The 13,660-nt window shown below is 45.5% G+C and overlaps 1 protein-coding gene across 2 annotated transcripts; it reads right to left on the minus strand.

Annotated features, from left to right (window-relative positions):
* Positions 1 to 200: 200 nt before the first annotated feature.
* Positions 201 to 9,892, minus strand: Fcgr1a (Fc fragment of IgG receptor Ia). 2 transcript variants are annotated; one of them, XM_021195999.2, is made up of 6 exons: positions 9,813 to 9,892; positions 9,421 to 9,441; positions 8,288 to 8,545; positions 4,374 to 4,622; positions 3,183 to 3,467; positions 201 to 1,919 (listed from the first exon to the last, which is right to left on the minus strand). In XM_021195999.2, exons 1-6 carry the CDS (start codon positions 9,868 to 9,870, stop codon positions 1,573 to 1,575), a joined length of 1,218 nt encoding a protein of 405 aa, XP_021051658.1. In that variant the 5' UTR covers positions 9,871 to 9,892; the 3' UTR covers positions 201 to 1,572. The 2 variants fall into 2 exon arrangements, with proteins under 2 accessions (XP_021051658.1, XP_029393411.1); XM_029537551.1 differs by having other exon boundaries at positions 1,535 to 1,919; positions 8,288 to 8,499; positions 9,813 to 9,867.
* Positions 9,893 to 13,660: the final 3,768 nt, after the last annotated feature.

Genomic DNA, 13,660 nt, shown 5'->3' on the forward strand with positions numbered 1-13,660 from the left:
GCATAGGCTCATATGTTTGAATGTTCGGTTTCCAGTTGATGGATTGTTTAGGAAGGATTAGGAGGTGTGGTCTTGTTGGAGGAGGTGTGTCACTGGACCGGGCTTTGAGGTTTCAAAAGGCCAGGCCAGGCCCATGTTTGTCTCTTGCCCTTCTCCTTCCCTGCCTCCATTTGTCAATAGGATGTAAACTCTCAGCTACTGCAGTTATAATTTATTTTTTAATTGTTCTTGTTCATACGTCTGTGTCTGCATGCCCTGCACATGTGGGTGCTTGAAAGAAATCAGAAGATGGCATCTGGAGTTACAAGCAGTTACAAAAAGTGAGCTCAGGTCCTCTAGAAGAGCAGGAAGTGCTCTTAACCCCTGGTCATCTCTCCAACTCCCAGACTGTTTTTTGACAGTTTCTGCATGCATTGTACAACAGAGTGTTATCTCCTCCAGTGACTGTGGTCCATTATCCCGGTTCCTCTCATGCCTATTGGTCCCTGGCTATAAAGGTTCCGATATACCCTTGGTATCTGCTAATGTTCGGTACCCAGGGAGGCTCAGGCTATGCCACATCCGCTCTGCAGACTGGGACCTCTAGCACGGCAGACCCTAGAGTTCCAGGGATGTGAAGCACCAAGACCTTCAGGGGGTCCTTAGGAGTGACAGTAAGTGGAGACATGATCTACTCCTTGTTTCTAGAATTTGGTCTTCCTGCGTGGTCTAAGGGCATTTGCGGCACACATGTGAGCCGTGCCTTCCAATAGGGACGCTTTGGGCCAGCGTTCCAGCCCCACTCTCCAGCTTACAGGTGGTACAGGCTGGAGAAAGCTCTCAGCAACCCAGTGAGGGCATCTGAGGACGCTGACTGCTTGTCAGATAGTGACAGTGCTAAAAGCCTGTGTGCCATAGACACCACATGCAGGCTGCCTGAAAAGGCCCCTAGAGTGTGGGAGGATGGGGGCGGGGGTATCTGGACCTGAGGGAGGTTAGATGGATGGATCACTGCTGACACGTCACTCTTTAGCTGCCGCCACTATGTCCTTTGAGGGGTGTGAGCAGCAAATCTAGGGAGGGTGCATGAAGAGAGACGGTGGGAAGAAGAACACAAATTCCGATGCTCTCAGGATGACCACCGGATCTTAGCCAGCTTTAGCCCAGGCTATGGAACTGTCTGTATCAGCGTCTGCTCCCCTGACACACAGGCCGTCCCTGGGGAGGCCTTTCCCTGAACCCATCCACCCTCTGAGGGGAGGCACAGCTGTCCCTTCTGGGCAGGAATCTCACCCCTGCTCTGGTTCCGCACGTCTCAGACTGGAGTCTTCCAGAGCTGGGTCCTGTCCTGGGCGGCTGGGTGGGGCGGGAGGTGGGAGGGCGGAGCTCCTGTGGGATTCACTTCCTGTTTCCCTGCTCCATAAGGTCAAACATTCGACAACCCCCGCTGTGACCTGATTCCACCTGTTGCAAGATCCCTTTGGTGTAGGTCTCCTTTCAAATGTCTGATAACCCAGCTTGTCACAGCGGGAGTCAGTTTGTATATATGCTTTATTTAAGACTTATTCATGCCATGGTCCCACAGTTTCAGGGTCAACTTTGGGAAGTTTGTGCCCCGGTACTGTCACTGGGAGGAAGGGGTTCAGGCTGCTCGGGTCCACAGTCACCCACTGAGCTTCGAGGTCCGTCGGGAGCTTCTTTTGGTGTAGCCTGGCTTGCAGTAGCTGGTACTTCTTCATACACGACGCCATCGCTTCTAACTTGCTGAAAGGCAGTTGCTTTCTTCCCCTGCTCAGAGACCAAAGGGACTTCTAAACTGTATTTTTTCTCTCTCTGCAGCCTGTGTATTTTCACATAGAGAACCGTGTTCACCAAAAACATTATTCCCACTGACAGATAAAACAAGATGTGAAACCAGACAGGAGCGGATGACTGGGGACCTGAAACAGAGATGAAATCCTTTAGACATTGGAGAGACCCAGCCAAGTTATATTTGGAAGAAAATGAGACTGATGAAAGCTGTCTGCCCCAGAGAGTAAATTCAGGGGACAGGAAAGAAACTTCCAGCAGTTCCATATAAGCCCTCTAGGTGACGCAAGCTCCTTGGGAATGTTACGCCTGAACTTTAGAGACCATTGTTATTTCTGCGTCTTTAATGCTTGAAGCAGGTTTCAGGATTCTTCCCTGCCAGAGTCTTGGTTCTGAGCTTATGAATCCTCCACTCCAGTCAGGTATAGGCAGCAGACTATGTTGTCTATGAGGACAAATGTAAAGCCATAATGCAAGTTCATCAAATCAAAAGGTGCATCCTTGTCTTAGCTTGTTTTATGTCAACTTGACACAAGCCAGAGTCATCTTAAAAGAGGGAACTTCAATTGAGAAAATGCTTCCATAAAACCTAGCTAGTTTCTTTTCTTTTAAAGATTTTATTTATTTTATATATATGATGAGTACACTGTAGCTGCCTTCAGACACACCAGAAGAGGGCACTGGATCCTAGTACAGATGGTTGTGAGCCACCATGTGGTTGCTGGGAATTGAAATCAGAACCTCTGGAAGAGCAATCAATGCTCTTAACCACTGAGCCATCTCTCCAGACCCCAGGTAGTTTCTTAGTGATTGATAGAGAAAGGCCCAGTTCACTGTGGGTAAGGTGGGCTGGTGGTCCTGGATTCTATAAGAAAGCACGCTGAACAAGTCACGATGAGCAATCCAGTAAGCAGCACCCCTCCATGACCTCTGTATCAGCTCCTGCCTGCAGGTTCCTGTCCTACTTGAGTTCCTGTCCTGACTTCCTTCTATGATGAACTGCGCTGTAGAAGTGTAAGCCAAATAAAACCTTTCCTCCCCAACTTGCTTGTGGTCCTGGTGTTTCATCACAGCAATAGAGACCCTAAGACAATCCTAATGTCTTTTGTAGTGAGTGAGGGTAGCAAAGGAGATTAAAGAAGAGAGGGATGCAGGGAGGAAGACAAAATGAAGTAAACCATCAGGAGGGAAAATGAGATAAAGGAAAGGAATAACAAAAGGAAAACATGAGAGACAGGGAAGAAGGGAGGAAGGAGAAGAGAGAAGAGGAAATTCAGGGAAGGCTGGAAGGTGACCGCAGTTCTGAAGAAGGTGTGGGGTGTTCCTCTTCCAGGCTAGACTACGAACCCCTGAGTGAGCCTGGGGCTTGGGGGGAACACTTCCCTCGGACTCACCAAGTACTTGGAGCTCCAACTCGGGGCTGTGCTTAAGGACACTGCCGTCCTCCGTGGCTACCTCACACCAGTAGAATCCAGCATCTTCTCTTTCTGCCCTTGGTATACGGTACTCTGAGGATGTGTTCCTGTTCTCCAGGATCTTGCTGCCCACGTAGAAGGAGAAGTGAAGCTGTAAGCCGGGTCTCTGCAGGAGCACATTAGTCTCACAGTTCAGGGTGACCAAACTCCCCTCCGGGAAGGGAGATGACAAGGACGCTCTCAGCACTGGCGTGGTAAACAGCTCTAAAGAGGAAGTTGACAAGGGACGGGTGTTCATTCTGTGTCACTGTTCTTTTCATGAAACTCCCTCCCCTTTATCCTCAAGAGAATGGATCTCCCCCATTGCCAGCAGAGAGGCATGATAAAAGCCATGACTGTGGCCTCCAGCAGAGGGGCTTCTCATTGCAAAAGCGAGCTTCGCTGCATGGTTCTATTTATTATGAAGCCATAGAGCCTCAGGTCAGTAGCCACCCAGAGTCATCACTAAGATGCACTTGCCAGCTAGGTCATTCATTCGTTACTTGTGCTATTCAAAAGAGAATCTGGGATAAGAATTTCCTCCCCACAGAAATAAAAGGTTTTTAGGACAGGAACACCTTGCCAGTAAACAAGAGAATGAGAAAGGCAAGCCGTGGAAAGAGAACAAAGACCTTGAGGAACTTGAGCAGAGAAAACTGCTTTACAGATGCCTAAAGAGAAGAGGGCCCAGAGACCATACATGTCCCTGACATATAAACACAAAATTTAACTGGTTCCTAGTGTCTTTCTGGTTTTTACTTCTATGGACATTTCATGAGATTTAACTAGGTTTTAAAAAACAACAACAACCAAAAAAAAAAAAAAAAAAAACAACCTCTTGACTAATTTGAGTCCCTGGCTTTAGGACTAAAATAAGTTGATGAAGGGACAGTCACTATCCCCTAACTGTAACACTGTTGGGCCATTGTAGATGCTGCAAAGAGCAATGGGTGGCGACGCTGAGACCTCACTTCTGGGTCTAGCCCAGGCAGTGGTCATTGAGTGGCCTTGGGGAGGCTGCTTGCCTCGTAGGACTCAGTTTCCTCCTTCGTAAGTCTGAGGACTGTTGCTGCTTTCGCAGTGGCTCTTCCGGTCCTTACAACTGTAACCCTTACTATCCAGACTGGATACCTTTCACCGTGATGGAAACTCCTGCAGACGTGTAGCGGTGTCTTCCCATGCCCGAGCAGTGGTAGATGCCGTTGTGATTCAGGTTGGTTTTCAGAATGACGACCTCAGAACCTGAAGAAAACTGAAAGGATTTTCCATTTCGATAGAAAACCACGTTGTACACCAGCTTATTCTTCCATCCGTGACACCTCAAGGCCAGGGGTTCTCCTTCTGTGAGGACTCTGCGGGAGGCCTGGAGTAGCAGCAGATCTGAAAAGTAAGGGCCCACAGTGTTTGCAACAGAGGAAGTATGAGACCCTTGGCCCTGGAGATTTTTTGTATCTTTTACTTGAAACATCCCAACCCCAATCTCCACTATGGCCCACACCTGTCTTGCTCTCAAAGCTCTCCGACTTGGTGAAAGAAAATGACTTTTGCCAGCAGCTGTGCACACTGGCGCCCTCTATCGTCCTATCTCAATAGCTGTGCACACTAGGCCCCTCTTAAATCGGCCCTTCTCAGGGCTCAGAAGTTGGTTGGTACAAAGTTTACCATGCATGATAGAAAGAATTCTTAGATGTAAGAAAGGCCCTTGACTGTGATGAGTCTCTATAATTGGTTTCTGTAGCCAAGAAACTATGACAAAGGCCAGGTGCACATTTGCTCTATCTGGCTCTTCCTTAGCAGGCTGGATGGAGCTCCTGGTGACCTTGAGGCAGTAAGCTGCCACAATGTGACACAGTAACACACATGGCAAGGGCTTCTGGGAGCTGAGTGTGGTTCCCCAGTGGACAGCCAATTAGAAAACGAGGACACTAGACCTGTAATTCCAAGGAATTGAATTCTACCAACAGCTTTGTAAATTTGAAGAAAGACCCAAAAGGTACACAGTTAACACTCAACTACAGCAAATCGGTGGAAACTGAAACATAATAATGTATGTGTTTGTGGCAATCTGTTATGCTGAAGTACAAAGTGATGAACTGTAACTGCTGAAGCCCCTGTTAGTAAAGATGAAGTGTTCAGGGAAGGGGGTCCTTTCACTCCACAGAACGCATCTAAGAATCCACACTGAAATTAGCTGGACTCAAAGTCTCAATACATCAATGAACTTACAGCAAGAACAGCCGTTCTGAATGATAACTGCAGAGAGTCACATCTGGGTTGCAACTATGCACTATGGGATGTACTTTTTATGCACCTATTTATCAATAAAAGTGAAAAATTCATGACAGACCTAGAACTAGGTAAACAAGAGGCTTTCTGTCCTGTCATGCAACATGTCCTTTACCTGCAGTCTGTCCTTCCTGGGCCCAAATATGTACTATCTCTTGTTCTCTCTTCTATATATTATACTGTACCCAAATGTACATTTGTTTACATATGTTTTTGGCTAGATTCTACATCTAAGGGAAAATGTGGGGCTTTTTAACCTTAAATGAGAGTATTGCATACAAAAACACATGAGATACAGCTTTTAGCTATACTATATATACTACATAGCATGCTAATTTCCTTTTTTTAAAAAAAAGGATATATTTATTTTATTATCTAGAAGAGGGCGTCAGATCTTGTTACGGGTGGTTGTGAGCCACCATGTAGTTGCTGGGATTTGAACTCAGGACCTTCAGAAGAGCAGTTCGTGCTCTTAACCAGCCCACATGCTAATTTCCTATTCAAACATCAGCTCCTTGTCCTCTGAGTAGGAAAGTGAAATTCATTCTGAATCACCTGACTAGAACCTGGAACCACCAACCGGCTTCATTTTCTTGGTCCTGGGGTCTTTGTGAGGTTCTGCCCTTTACAGATTTAAAAAGCAGGGAATAGCTTGAGTGCAACAAACAGATAGCAGCAGGGAAATTTGTGAACACAGCAGACAGCATCAGCTGGGGAGGAGATGGTATTACAGGTGAGGAAAAGCACACACAGAAGTATACAGAGTGAGAGAACCTCTGCGCGCGCGCGCGCACACACACACACACACAGAGAGAGAGCCTCTGCACACACAGCACAGAGAGAGAGAGAGAGAGAGAGAGAGCCTCTGCACACACAGCACAGAGAGAGAGAGAGAGAGAGAGCGCGCCTCTGCAAACACAGCACAGAGAGAGAGAGAGAGAGAGAGAGAGAGAGAGAGAGAGAGAGAGAGAGAGCCTCTGCACACACAAGTACTGATTCTCTTGACTCTCTGCAAAGCAGAGTAGGAATTGGGAGCTAAAAGATTCAGTCTCTTCTCAAAGGCTGTTTTGGGTTTTGGTTTTTGGTTGTTTGGTTGGTTGGTTGGTTTGGTTTGGTTTTAAGTCTTTGATGAGTCTTTCTCCCCTAATTTAGGACTGGCAGCTGATTGCCCCACAACTGTTATGTAAGCTTATACAGATCCTGTCGAACTCCTAGGCTGGTCCATCAGCAGAGGGCCCAACTGGTGGGAAAAAATGAATCAAGTCCTCCAGACATTTTTTTTTCACCTTCAAGGCTTTTGTCTCAGACGAGGAGGATGAGGAATAAGCCAGCCATCTTGAAAGTTTGCCACCTTTATAACATAGATGGCTCCTCCCTGTCTGCCTGCCATGGATTGTCTAACTCTAGTGTCTTAGCATGCCCAGACTGACTGAAACTGATTGAGCATCAATGTAACCACAATGGGCTCTTCCACTGTTACATAACCATGGCAAAACATTTTATAAATAGGACAGGGAGAGCTAGAAAATCTGGTGTATTAGGTGGCAGTCGGGAACTTTTGTTCCTTGGCTGGGGGAGGGGTAGAAGACCTGACACTACAACATGGGAAAGGCAAGCCACCCCGACACTTGAGAATGTCCAGAATACATAAAGAATTCCTGGGTGCTAGTGGGGTGTAAGGGGAGGGGAGGGGCTAGAGAGATGGCTCAGCAGTTAGGAGTGCTTTCAATCATGCTAGACCAGGGGTTCTCAACCTGTGGGTCGAGACCCCTTTGGAGGTCAAAAGATTTTCACAAGGGTTGCACATTAGATATCCTGCATATCAAACATTTACATTATGATTCATACTGGTAGCAAAATTACAGTTATGAAGTAGCAATGAAAATAATTTTGTGGTTGAGGATCACCATGGTATAAGGCACTGCATTAAAGGGTCACAGCATTTAGAAGATAGAGAACCACTGTTCTAGAGGACCTGAGTTCAGTCCCCAGAACTCAGGAATGGCAGCTCACGACTACCAGAGACTCCAGTCCTAGGAGGTCCAACACCCACTTCTGGCCACCAAGGGTATTATGTACCTGTACATGTGGCATACAGATACACACACACACACACACAAGTAAAAAACAAACTTTGTTGTTGTTGTTGTTGTTGTTTTGTTTTGTTTTCTAAGACAGGGTTTCTTTGTGTAGCCCTGNCTGTCCTGGAACTCACTATGTAGACCAGGCTGGCCCTGAACTCAGAGATCTGCCTGTCTCTGCCTCCTGAGTGCTGGGATTAAAAGCACACATCACCACCACCCAGCACAAAATATTTTTAAAAGAAACATTTCCCAAAAGACTCATCGGGTACTCTGTAAAGGTTTTATAAGGATATGTAATAAGCACATTAAAAGTGATCAATACACAATCAGAATAACACAACTAAAACTACAGGGAAGAACTGCTGTGGATGAAGCTGGAGAGGCGGGGGCATAAGCTTTAAGCAAAGATAAAAATATCAGAGCCTGGGATTTTTCTTGAGACATTGTCACCCAAAGTGGTCCAGCGGGGGATGCTGCAGGCAAATAGGGCTTCTAGCTATTCGGACCTGATTTGACCTGGTAGGTTCTTAGTGCTGCTATGTTCACTCAGATTACATCTCACACACAGAGAGAGAGAGAGAGAGAGAGAGAGAGAGAGAGAGAGAGAGAGAGAGAACTCTAACACACACACAGAGGGTCGCCCCCCCACATACCCACCCTCCATGCTATGCTTACCACTGTGGATTTGCAACTGCACAGGGTCGCTTGGCATCGAGGAACCTCTCTGACACCTGTATTCACCACTGTCCTGGAAACTGGCCTCTGGGATGCTATAACTAGGCGTGGAGATCTGAATGGCTGTCCCGTTGATAAACCATTGTGTAGAACTGTCTCCAGGCAGGTGAGGCCCCTCACACCACATAGTGACATTTTCCTTCTGGAAAATACTGACCCATGGAGGCTGCAAGGTGATCACAGCCTTGGTGGCATTAACTGTAGAAAAGAAAGAAAAACAAACGAGCAAACAACGACAACGATGACAATGACGACAAAAACCCTGAGTGAGTTAAAGGCAGAACCCGAGCCACTGGTGAAGTTTTATTGGGAGCACAAGAGGGAAATGTATTTTTACATTAGTTTTCAAAGATTAGCAAGTGAGAACCCAGGAAGCTAGCCCCCTTTCAGTACCCAGACTGCTGCGGGGGCTTTTCTAGGCTGCTTGATTTGGATCCAGATGGTAAGGTTTGGTTGCCAGTGACAGAAGCTTAGAAACTGAGACTCAAGCCCTTGAAGCCTTCCTAGCTCCTGGGGAGAAAAACTTGTCTCTGCTTTCTTATGAAAGGGACAGATTCGGGGGCACTGAGATTCCAGCCCAATAGGGCTGCCTCTGGTTTTCTAAAATTCTGTGCTTTTCTAATCTCACTAAGCCAGCGTTTCTCAACCTGTGAGTTGCAAACCCCTTGGGGGTATCAAATGACCTTTCACAGGGGTCACCTAAGACCATCAGAATATACAGACATTTACATTACAATCCATAACAGTAGCAAAATTACAGTTATGAAGCAGCAAATAGCATATGGTTGGGGGTCAGCACAGCCGGAGAACTGTGTCAGTAAGGTCACGGTATTAGGAAGGTTGAGAACCACTGTGCGAGGCATTGAGTTGAGCAGCCAGGGTTTGCTCAGAAAACTTTGGACAGAAACCTTGAAAACTAATTTTGCAGAAAACCCCCTCTAAATACAGAGAGCTTAACTGAGAAGTCTTTCTCCTGCCTGTCTTTCTCTGTGCTCTTCCCTCCAGGCTAATGGAACCAACCGGTTGAAAGCAGGAAAGTAAGGAGGTGAGGGGTTAAGAGAGAGGTCACTCACCCACTTCCCCACCGACTGGAACTGCAAGAGACCAGAGAGATAGAGATCAGTGGTGGAAGAAGACAGTGGTGACAAAGAGCAGGCTGGGAAGAGAGGTCCCATCGCCTCCCAGGACCAGCTGAACCCTCTCAGTCCCTCTTTCCCAGAGTCAAGCAGAATGGATGGTTGTTCATGATGCTCTCTTTATTCTGATGGAGGCTCGAGCAGGCTTAATGCCACCAGAGGCTCCCTTCCCATCCTTTGGAAATTAAGCAACAGTAAACTATCGGGTCATTGATGAACAGCCTTTAAACTAGAGTTCTAGGCTAACGTGACAAACGGTGACAAAAAGTATTGACTGGCCGTGGCCAGAAGCCACATCCCCCTAGCAAGCCTCCTTGAGCCCTACTTACCCCAAAGTAGCAGAGTTGTTAGTAGCCACATGTCATCTCCAAAGCTGGTAAGAATCATGTACCATGCAAGACACTGCAAGGTTCTACTCAGGGCTGGGGACCAAGATTAGAAAAGAGGAAGGAAGTTGCCATTTCTGCCTGCTTGCATTATGGTGGTGTTCCTTTTTCTGGGAAATACATCCTTAGTTTTTTTTTTTTCCCCCCTCTGTTGACAGGTTTCCTATAGCCCAGGTTATCCTCAGATTTACTGTGGATAACCTGGCCTCTACCTCCCAAGTGCTACGATTAGAGCCTTGTGCCACCACGACTAGCTACATATCCCTCCCACCTCTCTCTCTCTCTCTCTCTCGGGGTTTACTGTAGCTCTGATGGCCTGAAACGTATATGTAGACCAGGCTGGCCTCGACCTCACAGAGCTCCAGCTGTCTCTACCTCCCAAAGGATGCGATGAAAGTGTCCAGCACCATTCCCAGCTTTATGTACCTGCTTCCCAAAGCATGGTTTCTCATTCTCAAAGCCTTCAGCCTCTCTCTCTCTCTCTCTCTCTCTCTCTCTCTCTCTCTCTCCCTCTCTCTGTATTAGTTTGCTTCTTTTGTTTTGAGTTGTGAATGCTCAGAGTCCAATGGAAAATCAAATCTAAGCTTTAGCAGGGTTTCTGTTCTGTTATTTTCTCCTACTATTTCTAGTTCTTAGGGAATGGTTACAGCAAAAGTGCAGTTTAGAGATCGATTCAAGGATTGGAGAGTTTTCTCATTTGATTCCAGAGATTTCTGACATCAGCCTGTATGAGAATCATGAAAAGAGTCCCCTAACATAAGCAAGCCTCTGCTCCTCTGGACACACAGAAAGAATCAGCCTTCCATTTTAGGGAAAAGTGGGGTCAATAACATATAAGCCATCTTCCAGAAAATTAGTATGGATTTATAGCACTTAGGCTAAATCCAGGGAAACACAATACTTAATATAAATATCATTACAAAAAATTAACTTAGACCAGAGGACAAGAATATCTGTAGGGAAGGAGTTTCAAGGTTCATACTAGAAGTTCTGTGCCCTCAGCGTGGCACCCTGAGAGAGTTCTAAAGATCTAACAATCCCAGGGATTCTGTCAGCAGAGAAAGACCATTAAACAGAAAGTAGGGTGATTTCAATGATGGCTGTTGGCCCTGCCCTGGGCAGATAATCCCTTTGTAAACTTTGTATACTTTGTAAATGTCCTAAATCCACAAGGCTTCCAAAAGGCCAGACCCTCAGAGTGAGGAGATCTAGCAGGCAGTCCTGCCTTCCAGAAGTCCTGGCTGAAGGGTGGCCAGGCCCTGCCCTACAGAAACAAACAAACAAACAAACAAACCACCAATCCCTGGTCTTGATCCAAGATCAGGCCACATAATCCCTCCAATCCCGGACCACTCAAATTCCTGCGCTCACCATTCAACACTTTATAAAGAGTGTGTTGGGCCCACTTCTCCAGGGGACAATGCTACCCTTCTGAGTATTTTCCCTTCTATAAATCTCTTGCATAGATGTTTGTTTGTAAGATGTGTTTGTGGTATGCCTTAGCCCCTGTGCTGGAATACCTTTCCCAGTGGAGCTATGCATCTAAAGATGCCATCTTTACTCTCTCTGACTCACCCACTTGGTGTCCATTCGCCAAGGAAACGTGGATGGGAACATTATGTTAGATCTAAACTTAGAACTACAAACATAAAGTTGTCTCTCTCACACTCTGCTGCTTCTGGGATTATCACGGCTAGAGAGTTCTCTGGATAGCCAACCAGAAAGCAGAGCCATCTGCACTGGTCAGGTAGTCTGAAGCAGAGAGTCAGCCCAGTTGTCTACAAGCTTACCATGAGGAATATAACACTGGTCCCCTGAAAATTCCAAAGTCAGTGTGTTACAATGACCAAGATAACACAGGGAATAAGAACCCAATGGGAAAGGAATGATCCCCCATGACCTGAAGGGATAAAATGCTCTTTTCTCTAATAAATATCTGTTTAAAAAAAGGGGGGGTATAGGGATAGCATTTGAAATGTAAATAAAGAAAATAATAATAATAATAAAGAATTTGGACATCTCACTTATTAAAAACAGCCACGGTGTGAGGAATATTGCTTTGAGATTTCAGTATAATTATGGTTGTCTTATTCTATTAAATCATCTATTAAATAATGGATACTTCAGTTGCAAAAAAAAAAAAAAGAAAGAAAAGTTTTGTGGAGCTAGAGAGATGGCTCAGCAGTTAAGAGCACTGACCGTTCTGCCGAAGGTCCTGAGTTCAAATCCCAGCAACCACATGGTGGCTCATAACCATCTATAATGAAATCTGACGCCCTCTTCTGATGCATCTGAAGACAGCTACAGTGTACTTACATATAATAATAAATAAATCTTTGGGCCAGAGTGAATAGAGGTCCTAAATTCAATTCCCAACAACCACATGAAAGCTCACATCCATCTGTACAGCTACAGTGTACTCAGATACATAAAATAAATAAGTCTTTAAAAAAGAAAAGACAAGAAGAGAAAAGAGAAGAAAAGGAAAGAAAAGAAAAGAAAGAAAAGAAAAGGAAAAGGAAAATCGTTTTGTGGCTGGGGGTCACCACAACATGAGGAACTATATTAAAAGGTCACAGTGTTAGGAAGGTTGAGAGCCTCTAAAGCATAGGATAAGGATCACAAGACCATCTTAATAAATACAGAAAAAAAAGCTTTTGATTAAAAAATTAAAAAATGCAGCCAACATTATCCTGAGTTTGAATGGGTGTGTGGTTGGAGGGTGGTGGTTAGCCTTGGTTCTCAACCCGATGGATCTGAAATCAAAGTAAAGGCAAGCACTGAGGAATGTCCTTGATGCAATTATTGAAAGTGGGAAGGGCCTAAATAGAAGAGAAATATTTTTCTTTTTTTTTAAGATTTATTTATTATTATATATAAGTACACTGTGACTGTCTTCAGACACACCAGAAGAGAGTGTCAGATCTCATTACAGATGGTTGTGAACCACCATGTGGTTGCTGGGATTTGAACTCGGGACCTTCAGAAGAGCAATCAGTGCTCTTAACTGCTGAGCCATCTCACCAGCTCACAAAATACTTTTCTTTTTGTCTGCTTGCCTACACTCTCCCCAGTAAGTTTAGCTACTCCGCTGCTGCTCCGGCTTCATTCATTTGCTTATATTAGAGCCCAGCCTTAGACTTCCAAAAGCTGGAAAGAACATCTACCCTCAAGGAACCCACAGGCCTCTGGTGCCTGTTTCAGGGGCTGAGCAACAGCTAGTGAGTTCTTGGCCTTTCCAGTGTAAGACAGCCACTGCTGGACTATGCAGACTGCATTGTGGAAGTCAGTCCAATAAGCCCTCTTTTAATAGACATTTAATCATTTCTACTCCTTGAGAGGGCTCTGAATAATATGAGGAGAAATAGAAAGTTTTCCCTGTAAGATCTGGAACAATAAATATGGAACTAGAAATTCAAGCCAGAGCAGTCAGGCAAGAAAAAGAAATGAGGAACTGGAGAGATGGCTCAGATGTTAAGAGCATTGACTCTTAAAAATGTAGAAGGTTTCTACAGTGAAACAATGCGGGAGCTGAAGAGGTGGCTCAGCAGGGAAGTGCACTTACTGCTCTTCCAAAGGCTGTGGATTTGACTTCCAGCAGTCGCATGGTAGTTAATAACTACCTGTAATTCCAGTCTCATGGGGCTCCAACACCCTCTTCCAGCCTCTGTGGACATCAGGCCCATACACAGTATACAGATATACATGCAAACAAAACATCAATACAGATAAAATAAGAACAAATAAGTATTTTTAAAAAGAAGAAGAAAAAGCTGGGCGTGGTGGCGCAC

The sequence above is a fragment of the Mus pahari genome, chromosome 4, assembly GCF_900095145.1.
Source record: "Mus pahari chromosome 4, PAHARI_EIJ_v1.1, whole genome shotgun sequence".
Lineage (NCBI taxonomy): Eukaryota > Metazoa > Chordata > Mammalia > Rodentia > Muridae > Mus > Mus pahari.